Below are 22,845 nucleotides of genomic sequence, written 5' to 3' on the forward strand. Positions count from 1 at the left end.
GGCCCAGGCCATCTGGGAGAATATACTGGAGGTATAGTTACTCATCTCCAGGTCTGTGTCTACTGAGGAGCAACAGGTTGGAATAAAAGTCTAAAACAAAGATCAATCAGAAGTACTAGTTGGTGGGTTTCCCAGACCCCTCAAAGCTGCAATGTGTCCAGAAGACCTGCTTGTTGTACAGTCTTAATTTCAGGCTTAATTCACTCACCTAGCATGATTCCTTTAGATCCACTTCAAGAAGTCTATACTGGGAGCAGGGGAAAGTGCATAAAGAATATACATACAGGGTAGCCTGGGTGGCTCAGTCGTTTAAGCATCTGACTTCAGTGCAGGTGATAATCTCACAGTTGGTGGGTTTGAGCCCCACATCGAGCTCTCTGCTGTCAGCACAGAGCCTGCTTAGGATCCTCTGCCCCTCTCTTCTCTCTTTGCCCCTCCCCTGCTCATGTGCTCTCTCTCTCTTTCTCTCTCAAAACAAAATTTTTAAAAATCTTAAAAGAATATACATACAAATCTAAAAATCTTTTTCTAGAAATTCCAGTCTACTGAATCTCAGTCCTGCCTTTCAGCCCAAATATGTATCCATTTTTAACTTTATAAAAGTCTTGTTTCCTCAAACACTTCTGATTTCTTGAAACTCAGTGGGAAAAAAAGAAGGCTGTGCTACACATTCTGAAAAAGAGGCTGGGTGCTATAGGGTTATGCGTTTTAACTACTGTTCCCTAAGAATTAAAAGATAAAATGGTTTATGTAAAGTAGCATAATGATACATTAATTCAACATTATATTTCGCAAGCTGGTCTAAATTTAACATACTTAAAATGCATTGCTTCTGGAGAAAGTTCTGTATTTTCTTTAAATATAGTTCACATGCAGATTTAAGTATCTTTCATTTTATGCAAATGTTCATTAATGCGCTTATATTTCATAATATTTGGACATCTTCGTTCTGGCACTTTCTTACTCCAGTACTTTCTGTTTTCTGCATAGTTAATCTATGTAAATTAAAGTTTACATCAGTCTTGTACAGGCACCTAAGAGGAGATACAGAAAGAAGCCACTCTCCAAAAACCCTGCCAGGAACCACGGACGTGCAGCCAGTGCCTAACTTCCTTTCGCTGAACTCATTTGTCCCTGTTGCCTCTTCTAAGTCAAGGGCCCAGACGTGCCAGGTCTGGAGCCTTCTCTCCCTCCACTATCACGTCCATGCGCTCCCAGACTAATCCCCAGTTTGGAAGTCAGAACACCCAGCCACACGTTTCCGTAGCGACTCATCCTCATCTGTGCAGTTTCACCCAAATGTAAACACAGGACATTGAAGAAGCCCACTGGCCCAGATCAGCCAGATTTCCACAAATACAACCCTGGAGATGGGCGTGGGCACCTAACTTTCTGGAGGAAGACACATGAGCATCTTTCTCAGCCCAGAAAGGGCAGGGAGGCACAGGGTCACTTACAGTTGACACCCACATGCCATGTTGATGCAACAGAACTCAAGTTCAAAGCCTAACTTGAAAAGAATTTTGTTTTCAAAACGTGTTCTACTAAGGGAAACATAATCACTGCATTCTAAGGAGGAGGCTCTCTGAGCCAAAAGTCAGTGCAGAGACGTAATTCTTCCTCCCCCTTCCCCCCTGTCTACCTACCTGCATCCTTGCCCTTCCCAGCTCCAAGATTGGGTGTCCCTCTGACTGGGAGCCCAAGAGTGGGGTTCTCCTTGCAGTCACGGATGCCCCAGCACACACTCACATTCAGTTTGGGAATTCTTGCTTCTACTGCCAAACTCAGTAGCCAAAATATAAGCAATAGCATGCAGAGCTCCAAGGGGTATCTGTTTCAAGACCTCTTTCCAGAGTCAAGAATAGTTGTTCACTTTGGGCACAGGGTCTTATCTGGAACAAGCAGCTACATTTTGATTTGCAACCAATGAAGCTAATTTGAAAGTGCATTTCACCTCCAACATCAGCTGGGTGAATTCTTCATTACTGAGGAATGAAGGCTTCCAGTCTTGCTGAATATCACAGATTTCCGTTTGCGCTGAGACTTCTAAAAAAAAGACATAAACTTTTATGTTAAAAGTCACCTTGGAATTAGAATTAACAAACAAAGCATGCTTATTTCTGTGTAATTTTTGTGTAAACTTCTGTGTCATGTAAAGAAGCCAGTATAAAGAAATATGTTACCCTGATTTCTAAGGACTAGGGACTTTGGATGTAATGGACTTAAAAAGGTCTCTGGATGTTTTCACACCCTTTTAATGAGGTTCAGGAGAAGAGCGCTCTACCCTCTGCATGGCTGGAGTGCCTGCCAGTAGCAAGCAGCACAAAGCCCTTGAATTTCTACAGGACAAAGCCCACCATCAGCAGTTGGGGGTTAGGTAGTTGTCACCTATGAAGGTAATGGAAACAGCGACTGGGATGGTAGGACGAGTTCCTCAGCTGCCTCTTTATGGTCAAGGCAAAGCAAAACACTTTAGAGATCTGGGGTTTTCAAAATTCCAGAAACATCTTAGACTTGTAGTAAATGACCTACTGTGTCTATGCAGGATGTAGTGTAGTTTTCAGCATTTCCAGGTACTGAAGTACAAAAGGTTAGACAAATATATGTTACTTAGTGGCTTTTACAGCCAGAATTTATTCTTATCAAACTTTTTCTAGATTTATCTATAATTTTCTTATTATGGTGACTACCTTGTACTGAAGATGTTATTCACATTTGTAAATGTAGTAGTCATTGGAATACATAAAACTCCTTATGCACCCTAGTTCTCTTGCATTTTTGAAAGTGTATTTTTTATTACTAAAATGTTCCTAATAATATTATTACAGAGAGATCAAATGCCATATCAGATATATTTGTTTTTCCTGCAGTTTATCCTCCATCTTAACCAGCATTTGCTCCACTTTATGTAGTACGAGGTTTCTTTAGGGATTATTTTCTTGGTGCTCCCAAGATGGTTTCTTCTTCCAAGATTCTAAATGAACAAGCTATTTCCGCCACTGTGGCCAGAGGCTGCACAAGATGAAATGCATCCTGGGAAGCAGAGGCAGTGTGCTACACGCAGTTCTGGGCCAGTGTTCATTCCGGGGTGCCAGCCGAGGCAAGGAAGAGAGGGTGAAACTCTCGTTTCCTCAAATGGTTGCCATAGTTTGACCACTTAGGAAAGAAATCTACCAAGGCCATGTTAATAAATAAATGCCATAAAGGTCTCCCCCTTTCCCTAAGACATAAACTCATCTGTAAAGTTCTTTTGACCATTAGGATCAAGTTGTAGATTAACTGTCCAGGAGAAGAGTCTTTCCAGGAGTCCAAAGTTGATTTAGACAATGGTTCATTCAACTTAAGCAATAAAGGAAAATGAAAGACCCATTTCTTTTCTGTAAGTAACTTTTAGATCATTCAGTATGGCTTAGATACTTTCCAAACACCAGCATAAGAATACTGAGAGCAGCCATTTTATTCACTTTGTATTTCAACAATTTGATTGTAATCCTTAGAAGTCAAGGCTCAATTCACAGCATATTAACTTTTAAAAATGTTTTCTTTTGAGAGAGAGACAGAGACCGAGACAGAGAGAGAATGAGTGGGGGAAGGGCAGAGAGAGAGGGAGACACAGAATCTGATCCAGGCTCTGAGCTATCAGCACAGAGCCTGACACAGGGCTCGAACCCACGAGCCATGAGATCATGCTCTGAGCCGAAGTCGGATGCTTAACCAACTGAGCCATTCAGGTGCCCCATCAATTCACAGCATATTAAAAATGCGTGTGTGTGTGTGTGTGTGTGTGTGTGTGTGTGTGTGTGTGTGTCTATGTTAGATAAAATGTCTCAAGGCAAATAGAAAAATGTTAAACTGGGAAATAAAGTTCAGTGTTATAATCATGTCTCCATTGGCATTTGAGGTTCCAATATTAGAAGCTATAGGTGACAGGGCAGGGTTAGCAAAGAGGTGTGGTCAAAGTAATTTCTAAATAGCAAGGGAAACAAAACCACCTGGAAGCATTTTGTTTTCAGGAAAACATTGCAATTAATATTTAAACCCCAAAATTCTACTATAGTATAAGTTGTAGTTGTGCCCTAGAGTGCTCGCCTTCTAATTGTTCCTGTTATTCATGAAATAGGAGAAGTATGTCTTTGAGATATATGTAGTCAAAGCAAAGTCTTGGAAATGGGGTAAAAACTCTCTACTAAGCTGGGTTAACATTACCCTGTCCAACAAGGGTGTTTCTCTTTTTTCTGCAGCTTCTTCACACAACCTCATTCCTTCTCCACTAAGGCAGACAAATTGAAGGGGCATGAATGAGGAACAGGATTTGATGTTGGAAGAAAATCCCATTAAATCAGCTTGAGATTCACACAAGAAAAGGAAAGCATGCAGGTCAGTCTGGCCCTGTAGAAGCAACATTTAGATGGGCATGGATAAGGCCGTGCGATACACTGCTATTTACATAATTTAGGGATTTATCTCTTAAAACAGATACTGATGATACAAAATTTATCTACAAAGAAACATGGTCAGGTTCTCAGTTTGATCTGGATTACTTCAAAGAGAATACATATGGATCAAGATTTATCTCCCAAGCTGAGAAAATGGGGATGCTTGAAAGATTATTGAGGAAAGAGTCATTATAAGTAATTATAATGACTACCTAGACCTAATCATCTTTTCTTACTGATCATGTGGTCTTGCTTTATCATGAAAGCAGAAAGCATGTCTAAATCCACAGTTCTTAACTCTGGCTGCACACTGGAATCACCTGAGGAGCTTTAAAAATACACATGCTTGTGCCTTACCCAGTAGTGTGCTAGTAAAAGGCTCTCCATCCCTACAAATAAAAAAAAAAAGCCCTCTGCCATTTCTGTGGTGTAAATACTCCCATGGTGGCTGATTCTAAGCTGTCAACTAGCTTGCAAAACTCCTGAAAATTTAATAATCATCTTTTGCAAGCCAGGATGAGCCAGCTCCAGCTCACCACTGGGGTTCCACCCTAGATGTTCTGATGTATTGGTCTCTGAGGTGAGACCTGGTTACATGTATTTTAAAAGCTCCTCAGGAGATTCTAATGGGCAGCCAAGGTTGAGAACCAGTAGTCTAAATGGCTGTGCTAATGGACAGCTATAGCACAGCTATGATACAAATATCTGTAAGAGCCCCATGAACTATGCCTTGTTGAAAAACAGTATGGTATAGTATTAAAAACTTGGGCTCTGGAGGCAGACTGCCTCATATAGATTCCCCATTATCATGGCTGGTTGACTCAGGTGACTGACCTAACGTCTCTGTGCCTCAGCTGTCTCATTTGTGAAATGATACTAACTTAGGGGAGCTGCTATGAAGCTCATTTGTATAACTATACAAGAGTCCTTACAACAATGCCTGCCTGGCTCATGGTGAGGACTGAGTAAATGCTGACCATGTTATTCTCTACCCTATTGCAGATGCCTGTGGAGTTCATGTCCATTTGGATTATAAGTGAAGTTATTGTTTGTTTTTGTTTTTGATTTAATCCAAATTTTGGTCCAACCACTGAATTCCTCCATAAAATCTACTATGGATTTTTTGGGTTTTTTTTGGAATATAGTATCACAAAGGATAAGTAAAATCCTGAGGTGATCCTGGTTGCATTTAAGGGGGCTGTGCAAACCAGTCTTTAGTCTTATAAAAAAGGTGAGATGGATATGGGTGCCCCTGGTGTTAGGAGGCTGCATTTCTGTTGACTGATCTTTTCCAGATCCCAATTTGACAATTCTGTAATTCTGCAGCAGACAGAGCCCAGCATAAATGTCACACTGATGAACTTGATCCCAGCTGTCCTATTTAACAGCTGTCCTGCTTCTCAGTGGCACTGACCTAGTTTGAGTAATTTGCGCAAAATATCTCAGTAATCAAACCAACCTGCTATTTCACTTAGCTAAATCATTATTTAGGAAACATAACCATTCTGATTAAATTATTGGGGCAATCGAATACTGCTGCAACACTTTATTCCAATCCTGCTTGATTGTTCTTCCCTGACTTTTAGCAAAAGCAATTAACATACTCTTTACACTCCCCTGGGCAGCTTTGGAAAAAAAAAGAAGGAGGATGTATCATTACTGTCATATTTTTAATAGGTATATACAATTATTAAAGAAATAATAAAAGAACAGCAAGTATAATGAAACTTTCTAATGTCCTAGCTGTGCCCTCTTCCATGAAATCATCTTGTCTAGGAAAATGTTCAGCGAAAGAGAAGCATCACTGTAAGCACAGAAGAACTGTAATTATCTCCTCAATAACCTGACATTTCTGACTTTATTATTTTTGGTGTCATGGTTAAGGAAAAAAAGAATTCTGCTCTTTTTGCTTGTTAGTATCTACTGAACCCTCTTAACTCCTCCAATTTTTTGGTACCATCAATAGGTGAGCAGCAGGGCAGGGTGGTCAGTGCTAAGAAGTAAAATGGTTTAAAGGAAAAAGGTAAAAGGGAGAGAAGGTTATTTGAGAAAGACATAAGGTCAAGGACAGATTCAAGTGGTAACTTCATATAATAGAATAGCATATACCAATGAAAATGAACCAGTCACAACACTGGAAGAACACAGATTAACCTCATAAACATCATGTTCATAATGTATGATTCCATCTGAATAAGGTCCCAACAGCCAATCTCTAGTATTAGAAGTCAGAACAGAGATTACCTTTGGGGAAAGCAGAGGTAGATAGGGAGGAAGGGCCATCTTTTGGGGAAGCTTGTATTTACTGACCTGGGTTCCTAGTTGTGTTCACTAATAAGCAGTGTGATAAGTAATTCAATTGTACAGTTATGATTTGTATATTTTCTGTAAGTGTTAAAATTTTTTTAAAAAAGAAAGGAATGCTGGGATAACTGGATATCTACATGCAAAAGGATGAATTTCAACACCCTATCTTATTCCATATACAAAAAATAACTCAAAATGAATCAAATACTTAAATGCTCACCCTGTAGCTTGTATACTTGAGGCTTTATCTATGGTTTAAAACTATAAACTCTTAGGAGAAAACATTGCTGGTGTAAATGTTCATATCCGTAGACAATGATTTCTTAGAATACCTAAGGCACACAAAACCAACAACAACAAAAAGATAACTAGACTTCAAACTTAGAAACTTTTGTAAAAGGACATCTGTAAGAAAGTGAAAGGCAACCCATGGAATGGGAAAAATGTTTGCAAATTTGCAAATTATATACATCTGATGAGGGTCTAGTACCCAGAATATATGAAGAACTCTTACGACCCAACAAAAAAAGATAAATACTCCAATTACAAAAGGTAAGTAGGGGCGCCTGGGTGGCTCAGTCGGTTAAGTGTCTAACTTTGGCTCAGGTCATGATCTCACAGTTCATGAGTTCGAGCCCCACGTTGGGCTCTGTGCTGACAGCTCAGAGCCTGGAGCTGCTTCAGATTCTGTGTCTCCCTCTTTCTCTGCCCCTCCCCTGCTCATGCTCTGCCCCTCTCTCTCAAAAATAAATAATAAAACATTAAAAAAAAGATAAGTAATCAACAAAGGATTTGAATAGACATTTCTCTAAAGAAGGATCTATAAATGGCCAATAAGTTCATGAAAAGCTGAACATCATTAATCTTTAGGGAAATGCGAACCAAAACCATAATGAGATATTGCTTCATACTCACTAGGAAGGCTATAATAAACACACCACACCACACCCACACCCACACCCACAACCAGACAATATCGTGTTGGTGAGGATGTGGAGAAACTGACACCCTCACACACTGCTGCTGAGAGTATGAAATTGTTGCAGAAAACAGTTTGGCAGTTCTCTGAGTTACCACTGGACCCAACAATTCTAATTCTAGATATATATCCAAGACAACTGAAAACATATATCCACACAGAAATTTGTACACGTAGGTCCACAGACAGCAGCATTGTTCATAACAGCCAAAGAGTGGAAACAACACAAAACCCTCAACTGATAAATGGATAAGCAAAATGTGGTATATCCATACAATTGGTATTGTTTGGCCATAAAGTGGAGTGAAATTACTGACACTTGCTAAACTATGGATGCTAAGTCAAAGAAGCCAGAAACAAAAGACCACATATTGGAGGATTCCATCTGTACGAAATACCTAGAATATATAGAGACAAAGTAGGTTAGCGGTTGTCAGGACTTGGAGGGAGGGGAGATGGGGAGTGGCTGCTTTATGGGATGACAAAATTAGTGTTAATGGTTGCACAGCCCTTTGAATAGACTAAAACCACTGAATTATAAACTTTAAAATGGTGACTTTTATGGCACATGAATTATATTTTTTTAAAAAAAGTATTTGACTGTAAATAAATTACTATTTTTTTCATGGTGTAGTTCAGAAAGCCAAAGAGTTCAGGGCCATGGCAGAGGTGGTTGGAGAAACCAGTACATTCCCGTCCAGTGGAAAATGAATTCTTGGGCATTGCATCTCTTCAGGGCTGAATGAAAAATGCTTGCTGCAGCCATTTTTAAATCAAGACATTCCCACTGTTAACACCTCTCCACTTGGGCTGGGTGCTACCTGTGAGGCGGCTCTGGGTTCTCTCCTCTGGCTAGTAAAGCAATTTGGGAGGTAAGTGTCCTCTCCCAAACCTGCTGGAGGTGGGATATTAAAGAAGGTGGAGTGCCTTTGCAAGAGGAAGCCTGTGACTGATGAGATCGGGCTTTGCCGAAACCAAGCAGAAGACCAGCTTGATGAAGTCATCGTCAAATGAAAGGACAGGAATGGGATAAAAATGGAGAGAGGCATAACCTTTACCATTGTGTTTCTGTAAAAATCCAATGACCTTTTCCAGCACGGTGGTTTTGTCCATTTTCCGCGTGTTGCCAGGGAGCATGGAGCTAAGCTCTTTGATGAGAACATTGAACTGGTCCCGACGCTTCTTCTCAGACTTGTTTCGAGAAGCTCTGTAAGCACAGAACACACAGGTTACTAGAACATTCCACATCATAAAGGCTTTATTATGAAATAGAAGTATTTTCTATCAGAGTGTGTTCTGTTGTGATCATCTGATCAGAACCCTTTCAGGGAAAGAAACATTTGCCACATTTTCGCGTTGACTAATGGGGACAGAAAAATGTTTTGCTAGACTCTTGGCCACAAAGACAGACAGTGTTAATAAGTAAGTTCTGACTCAGATGCGAAATCTTACACAGATTAGCTCTGTTGCCAGATGCTGCTCACTCTGACTTCATGGAGCTTTAACCTTCAGAGAGCAAATGACATGCTGTGTACATGGCTGCAGCCCAGAGGGTTTTGCTCTGATAGCCCTTCCTTAGGCTTTAACTATAGCCCCTCCAACCCAGAGCACCCAGCCCTTGGCACTGAGTTCCAAGGGCAAACCAAATTCCCTGAGTGTCTGGCAGGGAGCCAGTGCCACACAGGGCATATGTCCTGGCCTCTGCCCCAGAACTCGTCATCCTGTTGGGGAGACGAAGCATAACCGTCTGCAAGCCATGCTCGACCCAGGGCCAACGTGTGACAGAGAACGCATATGGCTGTCAAGCTGCTGAGAGCAGATAAACCCTTTTAAAGATGACATAGAGGAGCCTTAAATGAATATCACTAAGTGGAAGAAGCCAATCTGAAAAGGCTACATACTGTATGATTCCAACTATATGACATTCTGGAAAAGGCAAAACTATGGAGACAGTAAAAAGATCAGTGGCTGCCAGGGGTTGAGGTGGGGATGGATGAATAGGTGGAACACAGAGGACCTTAGGGCAGCAAAACTACTCTGTATGACATTATAATGGTGGATCCTCATCATTATACATTTGTCCAAACCCACAGAACGTACAACACCAAGAGCGCTAATGTAATCTGTGGACTCTGGGTGATAATGATGTGTCGACGTAAGGTTCATCCATTGGAACAAATGTAGCACTCTGGTGGGGGATGCTGATAACAGGGAGGCTGTCCATATGTAGGGATGGGGGATATATGGGAAACCTCTGTATCTTCTGCTCTATTTTTCTCCACTCTTTCTGTGAACAACTGCTCCAAAAACAATAAAATCTATTTAAAAAATGACATGCTACACTGCACAATCTATACAGAGAACAAAGTAGAGTCCTTCGGCTTGAGAGGAGGGGACCTCTGAGGAGGCCTGGGAACCTCAGGAACTGGAAGAGGAAAACATGGCTCTAGGGGCCACTCTCCTAGATGGCTAAACAAGGAGCACGTGCCATAGGAAGCCTGCCCTCACCCTGAGGAGGTCTGGGAAACAGCACTGCTCTAGAAGACTTGATCTTTAAAATTTTTTTTTTAACGTTTTATTTATTTTTGAGACAGAGAGAGACAGAGCATGAACGGGGGAGGGGCAGAGAGAGAGGGAGACACAGAATCGGAAGCAGGCTCCAGGCTCTGAGCCATCAGCCCAGAGCCCGACGCGGGGCTCGAACTCATGGACCGCGAGATCGTGACCTGAGCTGAAGTCGGATGCTTAACCGACTGAGCCACCCAGGCGCCCCAAGACTTGATCTTTAATGACATGCCACAGACCCAGGGGCTGGATCTCAGCCCCGCGGGACTAGCTCCTCATCAACAGTCACCTTAGTCAAAGGTGAGCCAGAGCTGGGAGAGCTGACCAACCTTCTTCAACTCACCCAGGGTGGGCTTGTTCCACAAAGTTGGCTCCCTGAGAGAGTGGGAGCCACAGTGGCAGGGCCCGTTAAACATGGTCTACTTGCTCTACGTACCCTGGGGTCTGGCATCAAGGTGCCCAGGACGGCTGATCACTTATCAGGAGGCTGTTGGCCAGCATGAAGTCAGGACTGGGTGCTGGTAGCTTGTGACGATTCAGCAAGTTCCCATCAGGGCAACTGGCCTCCCTTGGGGTAGGTATCCACATCTACAGGTATCAATGTCAATAATGATTCTGCCTTCCCAAACAGCCCTTGTAAACACAGGGACATGATGAAAATATCCTTTTCTTAGATGCCACGATGGCCATTACCACTCTGCCTCTGCCTGAGGACACATGACCTGCCTTTATTTCAACACACCTGTTTACAAACCATCCTTTGCTGACAATATCTTGGTTTGGGCTCCTTTCTGATAACACCTGAGGCAATTCTTTAAAGCTCACTTCTCAAGTGTGTGGTCACTACCCATATGTAAGGATCTCTTCCTTTTCCTGACTTTTCCCTCATTCCTATCCTTGGATAGGGGTTTCTACAAAGGCCTCATTCCTAACCAAGTAACTGCCCTCACATGTGTTCTCAGAGTTGCAGACCGAATGCAGGTGTCCAAGGAAGAACCTAAGGTGCCTTTTGCTAGTCTAGGGTAAAAAGCCTAATGTTCAAACACATGGGAGAGAAGAAAGGAACCTTTCAACTTTCTGAGTGACTGTCTATGCATTATAAATAATTTTTTGGCCTAGATTTTAAGAGTGACATGCAGCCTCCTTAGCCAAAAAAAGCTCTGTTCCTGTCCTAGTTTGCCCATTATAAATTATTTGTGAGCCGATAACACCCAGCTCATTATTACTCTGTTCTCTTCTTCAATGGGTGTAATGACAACCAACATGGCCTGGCAGAGAATACGATGAAGGCTTATATCATTAGTGACAGAAACACAAGCTTGTTTCCGTCAGCCTCCGCCTGGGACACACTATGGTGCCCACTGGAAATCGGTCAATGTCAGCTGGATCTGCAGCTCTGAGGCAAGAGAAAGAAAATGAGCCTCGAATGACCTTATTTCCAATAAGGAAGTCAGCTTGGCAGGCCCCGAGACACCACACATAAGGCACTGGCGCAACCAGCTGAAAGACACTTAATCAGCCTCTGGGTTTGTTTTTTCTTTTTTACATCATTATTTACATTCAACAAAATTCACCCATTTTAAGTGTCTGGTTTGATGAAGTTTGGTAATTGTGTAACCACCACCGAAACCCAGAGACAGAATGGTTCCCTCATCCTGAAAGGTATTCTCCTCCAACTTGCTGATGTCCCCCTTGATGACAGCCACAGGAAGCCACTGCTGTTGTCAGTTTAGTTTTGCCATGTTTAGAATTTCATACAAATAGAATCAGACAGCATATAGTCTCTAACGTACATGGAGCATTAAGTTTTTGAGATCCATCCATGTTGTTGCATACATTAATATTTCATTCCTTTTGATGGCTGACTAGTATTCCATTGGGTTGTTTCCAGTTCAGGGGTATTGAGAAGAATGCTGCTGTGAGCAGTCACATCCATGTCTTTGTGTAGACATAGGCACACATTTCTCTTGGGTAAATACATAGGTGTGAAATTGCTAATTCCTATTGTAAATATATATACGTTTACTGGTTCACTGTTATAAGATACCGCCATATTGTTATGCCAAGTGGCTGTACTGTGCCTGCATTTCCACCAGCAATTTATGCTTCACATGCCTGTCAACATGTGGTATTGTCTGTCTCTTCTTCCTTTAGGCATTGTAATGTTTCCCCATTGTGGTTTTAGGTTGCATTTTTCTGATGACTAATGATGTTGGACACCCTTTCACATGCTTACTGTTGTTTCATATATTTTTTTTTGTAAAATGTCTGTTCAAATCTTCTGCCCATTTTTCAGTTGGGGTGTTTCTCTTCATATTGGATTTAAGAGAGAGGAGAGGGAGAGGGAGAGAAAGAGAGACAGAGAGAGGGGGAGAGAGAAAGGCTGGAAGGGAAGGGGTGTGTGTGTGTGTGTGTGTGTGTGTGTGTGTGTGTGTTAAATATACATTAATACAAACCTGACCCTTTGGTTTGAATGAAGGGCTCAAAAAGCCCCCAAGTTATATTTCCTAGTGTCCCTCAAGGGATATTGGTTACACAGATAACCTTTGCTGGGTACTTACTATGTAACAGGCACTATTTTAAGTGCTTCACATATATTAATCCTCATGATGACCCTTTAAGATAGATACTATTATCCCCATTTCACAGATGAAGCAGCTGAGGCACTGAGAGGTTGTGTGACTCACTGAAGTCACATCAGTAGGCAGTGGTGGAGCAGGCTGGCTTGGATGCCCATGCCGTGAAGCGCTGCACTCTCCTGTTCCCTTCCACAACTCCCTCCAGAACCACCGTGAAGGTATGTGTTATGGAGCTTTGTACCAGTGCTCTGGAAGCACAGGACTAAGAGTGACGAATTCTGGCTGCTTGAGGTTATAGCACAGAAACAAAACACATTCTGCAGAAAAATGGCATTTCATGCTAATAGGATAATGGTATTTGTGTTCAGGGAAGAATGCTGCAGAAAAACAACTAAAAACAGCCAACTAAAAGAAGCTTAGAGTCTAGAGGAAGAGATGGATTTCACACATCAGGTACAACATGATAAGGGCTAGGTGACAAGTTTAGACAAATTGCCAAGGGAGTTCACAAAGGAAGGAGATCAGCCCTGTGAGGCGGTGAGGGGAGCCCTCAGGGAAGGGGCTGCATGCAAGGTGGCCTTGAGGGGTGGGCAGGCAGGCGGTGGGAAGACAGCCCAGGAAGAGCTGACTGGCCAGGTTTGACAGGACAGTTGGGGACATGTGAGAAAGTAAAGTGAGAGAGAGGACAAGAAGAGTGAGGTCAACCACAGTCTCAAATGCCAGTACAGGCAATCTGGTCTTGGCTTTTGGATGAATCCAGGACAGGGTACTGATGGACAGTCTGGGGGAGGGAAATGGTTAAGAAACTGGGGAAAGGGGGAAAGGGACCCCAGCTCAGGGGGAAGTGAGCAGAGACAGGAAGGAGAGGTGAGGCTGGTCAGCCACATTACTGTGCCCTACATGGCTAGGGACTCTGCTCCCTGAATTGGGCACTAACCAGACCCACTATGTGGAGCATGGGGGAGAATGTGGGGGTCAGAGGCAAAGGAATTTCACCTGAATTTCATTTGTCTATGAGAAAGTAACACTGATGATACATATCTTTAAGATTATTACTCTTAAAATGAACATACGGTAAACATTTTCTTTTGGGCACAGTTCTATAAATTTTTGCATGTGTATAAATTCATGTAACCATCATCATGACCCAGAGACAGAAGAGTTCCCTCTAAAGCTCCTTCATTCTCTCCATGCCTGTTAACCAATGGCAAGCCTTGTTCTGTGTTCCATCACTATGCTCCCTTGTGGAAAATGTCATAGAGATACAATCATACAGCATGTAACCCCTGAGCCTGGCTTCTTCTACCCACAGAATGCCTTTAAATTCATTCAAGTCATGGTGCCTATCAGTACCTTGCCCCTTCTTAGTGCTGAGCACTTTTTTATTGTATGGATGTCCCACAGCTGGTTTATCCATTTACCTGCAAAGGAAATTCAGGTTGCTTCCCACTTTTGGTGATTATGAAGAGAGCTGTTGTATGCATTTGTGTACAGGTTTTTGTGTGAACACAAGGTTTTAGCCCTCTGAAGAAAGTAACCTGGATCATATGGAAATTGTATGTGCAACTTCATAGTAAACTGCCAAACTGTTTTCCAGAGTGGCCCTACCATCCTACCTCTCACCAGTCCTATAGGAGTGAACCAGATGTTCTATGTCCTTAAGGGGAGTTAGTATTGTCAGTACTTTAAAATTTACCTAATCTAAGACATGTGCAGTATTATCTCACTGGGGCTTAAATTTGCATTTATCTAATGGCTAATGATGTTCTACATCTTTTCATGTACATTTTTTTGCCATCTTATATCTTCTTTGGTGAAGCATTTGTTCATATCTTTTGCCAATTTTTAAAATTTTTTAATGTTTATTTATTTTTGAGAGAGAGAGAGAGAGAGAGAGAGAGAGAGAGAGAGAGAGAGAGAGGGCAGGGGAGGAGCAGAGAGTAAGGGAGACAGAAGATCCAAAGAGGGCTCTGCACTGACAGCAGAGAGCCTGATGTGGGACTTGAACTCATGAACCATGAGATCATGACCTGAGTTGAAGTCAGAAGCTTAACTGACTGACCACCCAGGCATTCTGCTCATTTTTAAACTGGGCCTTTTATATCCTTACTGTTGAGTGTTAAGCATCCTTTATATATTCCGACACAAGTCCTTTGTCCGACATATGATTTGTCCGTATTTTCTCACTGCTCACCTTTTTCTTCTCTTAATGGTGTCTTTCACAAAGTTTCTCATTTTGATGAAGTCCAAGTTAGCAATTTTTTTCCTTTTGTGGATTGTGCTTTTGTTGTCAGGTCTGGGAACCCTCTGCCCAACCTCAGACCAGAAATTTACTCCTGTGGTTTTTTTTTCCAGGAGTTTTACACATTCCACATTTCACAATCCATTTTGAGTTAGTTATTTTTATAACCTATAAGGTTTAGGTTGAAGTTTATTTGTTGTATATGGATGTCCAATAGTTCCAGCACCATTGAAGACAAAACATTCCTACATGGGATTATTGTTGCACCTTTGTAAAAAAAATCAGTTGGTCATATTTATGTAGGTCAATTTCTGGGTTCTCTATACTCTCTATTCTGTCTCATTGACTATGGATCTATTCCTCCACAATGCCATGCTGTCTCAATTACTGTAGTTTTATAATAAGCCTTAAAATTGGATCATGTGATTCCTCCAACTTTATTCTTCTTTTTCAAAATTATTTTGACTATTCTAGCTTCTCTGTCTTTCCATTATAATTTATAATCAACTTGTCTATATCTACAGAGTTCTACCAGGATTTTGATTGAAATTGCTTTCAATTTTTTTAATGTTTACTTATTTTTGAGAGAGACAGACAGAGCACGAATGTGGGAGGGGCAGAGAGGGAGGGAGACACAGAATCTGAAGCAGGCTCCAGGCTCTGAGCTGTCAGCACAGAGCCCGACGCGGGGCTCGAACTCACAAACTGCGAGATCATGACCTGAGCCAAAGTCAGACGCCCAACTGACTGAGCCACACAGGCACCCCTTGATTGAAATTGCTTTAAATCTATGGACCAATTTGTGGAAATTTTGCATTTTTACTCTTTTGAGTCTTCTAGTCATAAACACAATATATTTTTCTATTTATTTAGGTTTTCCCTGATTTCTATCATGAGCATTTTGCAATTTTCACACATATATCCCATATATAAATTTATACCTAACTATTTCATTCTTTTGGATTGATTGCAAGTGGCATGGTATTTTTAATATTAGTTTCTAATAGTTCAGTGCTAGCCGACAGAAAGATGATTTGTGTGCTGACCTTGTGTATCCTGTCAACTTACTAAATTTATTTATTAATTATAGGAGTTTTATATTTCTTTGTTTTGATAAATCTCTTGGGATGTTCTATATATACAAACATGGTATCTTTGAATAGGTATTATTTCCTTTTTTCCAATCAACATGACTTTGCTTTCTTTTTCTGTCTTACTGCTCTATGATATTGAATAGGAGTGATGACAGCAGATACCTTTGTCTTATTCCCCACCTTAGGGGGAATATGTTCAGTCTTTTGCCAATAAGTATATCAGCTAATGGTTTTATGCAAATGCCCTTTATCCAGTTTAGGGAAATTCTCTCCTATTCCTAGTTCGCTGAGTTTATATCATAAATAAAAGTTGAATTCTGTCAAACCCCTGTCAAAACCCTGTATTCATGTAATATGATCATGTGGTTTTGGTTTTTCTTCTTTAGCTTGCTAACTTGGTGGATTATAATGACTGGTTTTTGAATACTGAACAGCCTTGCAATCCTTGGATAAAACTCCACTTGGTCATGATGTAGTTTATATATATGTGTACATGATGTATATGTCACACACACACATATACAACTTGCTAAAGTTTTATTGAGGATTTTTACATCTGTGTTTATGAAGGATATTGGTCTGTAGTTTTCTTTTCTTGTACTATTTTTTTTCTGGGTAATGCTTGTCTCATAAATAAGTTGGGAAGTATTTCCTTCTCTTAACTTTTTGGAAGGGACTGTGTAGAATTGGTGATATTTTTTCTTTTAATGTTTGGCAGAAGTTATCAGTGGAACCATCTGGGTCTGAGATTCCTTTTTTCAGAAGACTTTTAACTGCACATTCAATTTCTTTATTAATTATAGGACACTTCAAGATTTCTATTTCATCTTGTAGGAGTTTTGATAGCTTCTGGTTTTTGAGTAATTGGTACCTCTCATCTAATTTGTCAAATTTACATGGATACAGTTGTTTATAGTATTCTATTATGGTCTTTTAATGTCTTTTTAAATGTCTGAAGGGTGTGTAATAATATCTCCTTTTTTAGTCCTGCTATTGGTAATTTGTGGCTTTTTTTTTTTTTTGGTCATATCTGCAAAAGGCTTACCAATTTTATTGATTTTTTTAAAGTTACCTTTTGGGTTTTCTCTATTATATTTCTGCTTTCAATCTTATTGATTTCTGCTTTCACATCTATAATTTCCATTCTTCTTTTTGCTTTGAATTTATTTTGCTCTACTGTTTATAGTTTCATAAGGTGGAAGCTTAGTTATTGATTTGAGACTTTTCTCTTTCCTACTATAATCATTTAATGCTAGAGATTTCCCTCTAAGCACTGCTTTCACTGAAACCCACAAGTTTGGGTATGTTGTATTTTTTATTTTTGTTCAGTTCTAAAATTCTTTGAGACTTCCCTTTAACCTTTGAATTACTTAGGAGCCAAACTGTTTAACTTCCAAGTTTTAGAGATATTGTTCCTGCCATCTTTCTGTTTGCAATTTACTTTCGGTTCATTTAGACTTGTTTACATTTATTTTATAAAGCAGAATTTGGTTAGGGAATGTTCAATGGGTACTTGAAAACAGTGTGTATTCTGCTATTGGTAGGTGGAGTATTCTATAAATGTCAATGGTGTTTTGGTGTTTTTAAATTCTTCTATAACCTTGCTGACTTTCTCTCTACTAGTTCTATTCCTGAGATAAGCATATTAAAGATTCAGTAAACTTCTTTAGGTTGTGCTTCATGTATTTTGAAGCTCAGTTGTTAGGTGTATACACATTTAGAATTGCTATGTGTTCTTGGTAAATTGACTAGTATTATGTACTGTCACTATTCCTGGAAATTTTCTTTGCTGTGCAATCTGCTTTATTTTATATTAATATAGTCACTCTGGCTTTCTTTTTATTAATTTATTAATTTATTAATGAATTAATTTATTAATTTATTAATGTTTTGTGGTATATCATTTTCCACAGTTTTACTTTGAACCTACTTATATCATCATATTTGAAGTGAATACCTTGTGGACAGCATATAGTTAAGTCATTAGAAAAATTCATTCTGACAATCTTTCTTAGTTGGCATGTTTAGACCATTTACATTTAATATAATTATAAGTTTGGATTTAGGTATATCATTTTGCCATCTGTTTTCTGGTTTTTTTTTTCATTTTTTTTGTTGTTTCTATTTCTTCTATCCTGTTTTCTTTTGGGTTGTTTAAACATTTTTAGTATTTCATTTTAATTTATCTATTATATTTTTATTTACTATAGTTCCTTGTATAGTGCTCAGTAATTACTCTTTGGATTATAATATAAAAGTTATCTTTTCAGAACCTACTTATAATATTTTACCATTTAAAGTGGAATGTAGAAACTTTTTTCCATATAGTTCTCTATATACTCCCTTCCTTTATGATGTAGTCATCTTGTGCCCTACATCTACATACAGTGAATCAGATCAGATTATGTTGTTTTCCCCCAAATGTCAGACTATTTATTCTATGTAGCCAGATATTTACCATTTCTCTTCTTCCTTTATATCTCATACTCCAAGTTTCTATCTGGTATCATTTCCTTTCTGTTATAACAGCTTCCTTCAGCAATTCTTTCAGAGAAGGTCTGTTGATAAGAAACTTTCTTAGTTTTTTTGTCTTGTTTTGTTTTGCTTTTTTTAACTTGAGAATGTCTTCACTTACCTTCATCTCTGAAGGATATTTTTATTGGACATAGAATTCTGGGCTAATGGTTCTTTCCTTTAAACTTTTAAAAAATATTGTGTCACTACTAGATAGATGGCTTCCATAGTTTCTGATAAGAAATTCATGGTGCTATCTAGATTTATCCCATGTGGCTGGTCTTGGATGTCGGGTGGTGGTCTATCCTGCGGTTCAGTCTGAAAGTCTACGGTATACTACTTAAGGTCAGACCCATGCATATTCAGATTGGTGGGGAGCTCAGGATCTCATAACCTTCTTTATATGTTCACTTTCCTGAGCTCCTTCCTCTCATATCTCTTCCCAGTACTTTTTGGTTCCCAAGGCTCCCTTTTAGTTCCTCTGGCCAGAAAGCTGGTTCTTTGCTTTATTCTGCTTTGCCTCACACTTCCTACATGTGCACCTTCATTTGGGGCCATGCAGTAGGAAAATAGAAAGGAAGAAAAAAACAACAGGGTTTCATCCCACCCTCTCAGAATATAGTTCCTCTGCTCAGAAAGATAGATTCCTTTCCCTCGACATTTTAAGTTTCCTATGGGCCCATGTTGTTGTTGCTGTTGCTACTGTTGCTGCTGCTATCACAGGATTGCTTACAGGGTACAAGGATATGGAGAAAAAAACAAAACAGGGCAGATTTCCCCTCACTCAATCTGAGCATTAGAGACCCTGATCCTGTCCTGCATGTAGAGGGCTTCTCTGTGTCCTCTCTTTGTCAGCACAGATGCCCACTTCTGGGTTTTGGCTGCATTGAGTCTAGGCTAGGGGGTACTAGAGGGAAGAAAATGCCAGTTCAGTAGTACTTCAAATTTTGATACTTTTCCAATCTGCCTCCTACTACATACTTTCAGGGTCCTCAATTAGCTGTTACATACATTTTGCCAAGGTTTTAGAACTGTATTCAGTGTGGTGGACAGGATGGAGTAGGCTGACTCCATCTTACCCAGTTCAGAATGTCCACATATCTTTTCATACTTTTTTTTAGTGAGTATGTAAAAGATCCATAGAAATCAAAAGGTGGGAACATAGAATCTGAAGTCCTGACGGCAGGGTCTGTAAAGAAGATTCTTTTGCAGGAAAGTATATAGGGGAGAGCTGGACAATAGTAATAATAGACTCTTAAGGCAACATATTTCTGGGTGGCTTTTGGAAAACAAGGAGGATTACAGATTAATTGGGTAGGTCCTTCCCTTGGCATGAGTGTATCACTTTGATGTGATCTAGCATTTAAAAAGTATCAAAAGGAAACTATACTGCATATCAACATGGAGTTTATTAAGCCAATAAAACTACTCTCCCTACTGACTGAGGATAAATTTGGGTACCCATACTGGTCTAGCTAGGGCACATGGGGTGAGAGGCAGAGGTGTAGGCTCCCAGAGCTCTGGAATTCCACAGGAGGGTTGTACTTGCATTTCAGGATCTAAGTGAGATTTAACACAGCCACTGGCATTCTTATAAGATGACAGTGCTTATGGTATATCAGGGGGACTCAAGGAAGGAGAGGTATTACACAAAGGGAGGTGGGATAGGACCATGGTTCCAAGGTCAAGTGTTGTGGAGGGGGGTTGAGCATATATGCACATGTACACACACAAACACACCCCTCTTGTATTTCTCCAATAAGTGGTACCTTGAATGCCCTTTTATTGGGGGATTTCATGAAACAGATGCATATTATATAAACCATACTCAATGCTTCTCTCCTTTTCTTCTTGGTGAGGAGATGATCACAGGGTGTGCACACTTAGTGTGCAAGACTGGGCTTTACACTCAACTACTCAAGAGGCATAGCTATAGCTGAGATGGGGATCAGGTCCTTCTGAGAAACCTGTGGCATAGACCAAGAAGAAAGATGCTCATCTCCCATCCTTCTAGGGAGGCCCCCATGGCAGGAATGGGGAGTTTGAGCATGTAGGTGAATGTGTACTCAGTCCTCTCTAAATTCACAAGGGCACATGACAGTGATGCAGGTGCATTTTATATGTCACCAAAAATCCTGTGTTTCCCTAAGGGGAAGAAATTAAAAATCACTGTATCAGAACTCCTGATTGGTGAGCTAGATCAGGAATAAAGATCAAATCAGTGGAAAAGGGGAAAAAATTACTATAATGAGTGGACTCTTCCTTTTAATCTACTTCATGTGCAGACAGGTCTGGCTGGTGGCACCTGCTGCTTACACCTCTCCAGCATCCAGTGAGAAACTATCCTTAACACCTGACATACTTCCATACTAGGATCTCTTCCTGATGTTTAATCCCAAGGTATCCATCTTTTAAATTAGCCCCAGTAAGTCTAGTTTTATTAACTGAGTAGATAGAACATGCTGATGAGGGAAAATCGAAGATGCTCTCTGAATCACATGCAGTTGGCCACATGAAATAAAAACTGAAAAAATCAAACGCTACCCAATACAGTTGGACAGCAGTGGCCAGAACTGGTGACGGAAGCACCAGTGGGCTTCCCTTGCTGGAACTCCATGAAGTTCCATGAAGTATGCAGTAAGTCTGGAAGTATGTAGTTCCATGAAGAACGGCTTTTTCCCATAGAGGGTCTCCATGGTGAGGAGCTAAAGACATTTTATGAAGTATATTGTTTTCACACTTACAGCTACCCCTGGAAGTTGAAGAGTGGTGGGGTAGCAGAGAACCGGGATGATACAGCTTAGCCGGAGGAACCTTAGACCAGTAACCAGAAGATAGGAGTCCTCATCCTGGTTCTGCTACCTATGCCGTGAGAGAGAGTGGACAAGGTATTTCCACCTCCATGGACCTTGGCTTCCTCTTACAGAATAGTGAGGACACTGATAAGGTGATTTCAAGCTGTAGAATTAAAAATTGTCTGAAACTCACTCCCCCCATTAAAAGGTGAGTTCTAATTCCCCTCCCGTTGAGTGTGGGCTGGCTGGCCTCAGTGACTTGTGTCTAAGGGAACAGAATGTAGCACAAGGGAACTGCCTGACTTCCAAGGTCAGGGAGTAAGAGGACACACAGCTCCCCACTGACTCTCTTGTCCATGACGCTCACCCTGGAACCCAGTCACGTGTTGTGAGGAAGCTGCTACATCTCCATACGGAAAGCCACAGTCCCAGCTGACAGCCTACATCAACCACTAGCCATGGGAATGAGTGTGTCTTCAGGTGGTGCCAGCCCACCATCTCAGCTCTACCTGAGACCACATGGGACAGAGACAAGCATTCCCTTCTAGGCCATACCCATATTGAAGATCCACAGGCAAATAAATGCTGTCGCTTTAATCCTGTACATTTTGGAGAGGCACATTTACACGGTAACAGATACTCAGGAGAGTTAATGCCTAAAGAAAGACTCAGTGATGCCCAAGGTTCCTTCCAGACCAGGAATTCTGGCATATCTACACTGAGCTAACTAGTTCCACATTATAGTATGAGACAGGAACTGATAAGCGTGCAGATGAGCCCTCTCAGACTTAAGTATTATACACAGAGCAAAATGAACCTGTTTGAGAAGGCTATCCTTATTGGAATTAGGTCTTATGCTTCTTTTGAAGTCTCTACAAGTCTTTGGAGTACCTGAAACAGAGGGAGTGGTTGAGGAATGAACTCACAGTTTCTTGTAGAATTGAAATATATCAAGTAGGTGCTCACTGTCAACATCCGGAGAGGCAAATGGAACAATGCAATGCTCACAGGCATGACATAAATTTAAGTATGTTCCACATTAAGACAGTCCTATCCGTGAAAGGTCAACTTTCATGAAGAATAAATTAGAGTCTGATCAGCCACATTAACAAAAACCTTGTAAGAGTATTCCCTTTAAAATTTGATGGACATGTAGGAAAACGAGACAGGAAATATGTCAAAATGTTAACGGTGTCTATCTCTAGGTAGTATGATTATAAATGAGATTTATTTACTTCTTTAAACATTTTACTATTTTTCAAATGTTGTTTTGGTGTATTTTCATATGTAAGAAAATGTGCTAAAATGATGGGAATAAAGTTGATTTAAGACAG

The 22,845-nt window shown here is 40.5% G+C and overlaps 1 protein-coding gene across 1 annotated transcript in view; it reads right to left on the minus strand.

The window, feature by feature from the left end:
• Nucleotides 1-22,845, minus strand: part of NPAS2 (neuronal PAS domain protein 2) — a 194,063-nt gene that overhangs the window by 55,089 nt on the left and 116,129 nt on the right. The window contains exons 6-7 of the mRNA XM_042981167.1: nucleotides 8,781-8,929; nucleotides 1,955-2,046 (exon numbers count right to left, since the gene is read on the minus strand). Of these exons, the coding sequence (XP_042837101.1) occupies nucleotides 1,955-2,046; nucleotides 8,781-8,929 (241 nt within the window). The remainder of the gene's footprint in view (nucleotides 1-1,954; nucleotides 2,047-8,780; nucleotides 8,930-22,845) is intronic.

Source organism: Panthera tigris, chromosome A3 (genome assembly GCF_018350195.1).
Source record: "Panthera tigris isolate Pti1 chromosome A3, P.tigris_Pti1_mat1.1, whole genome shotgun sequence".
NCBI lineage: Eukaryota > Metazoa > Chordata > Mammalia > Carnivora > Felidae > Panthera > Panthera tigris.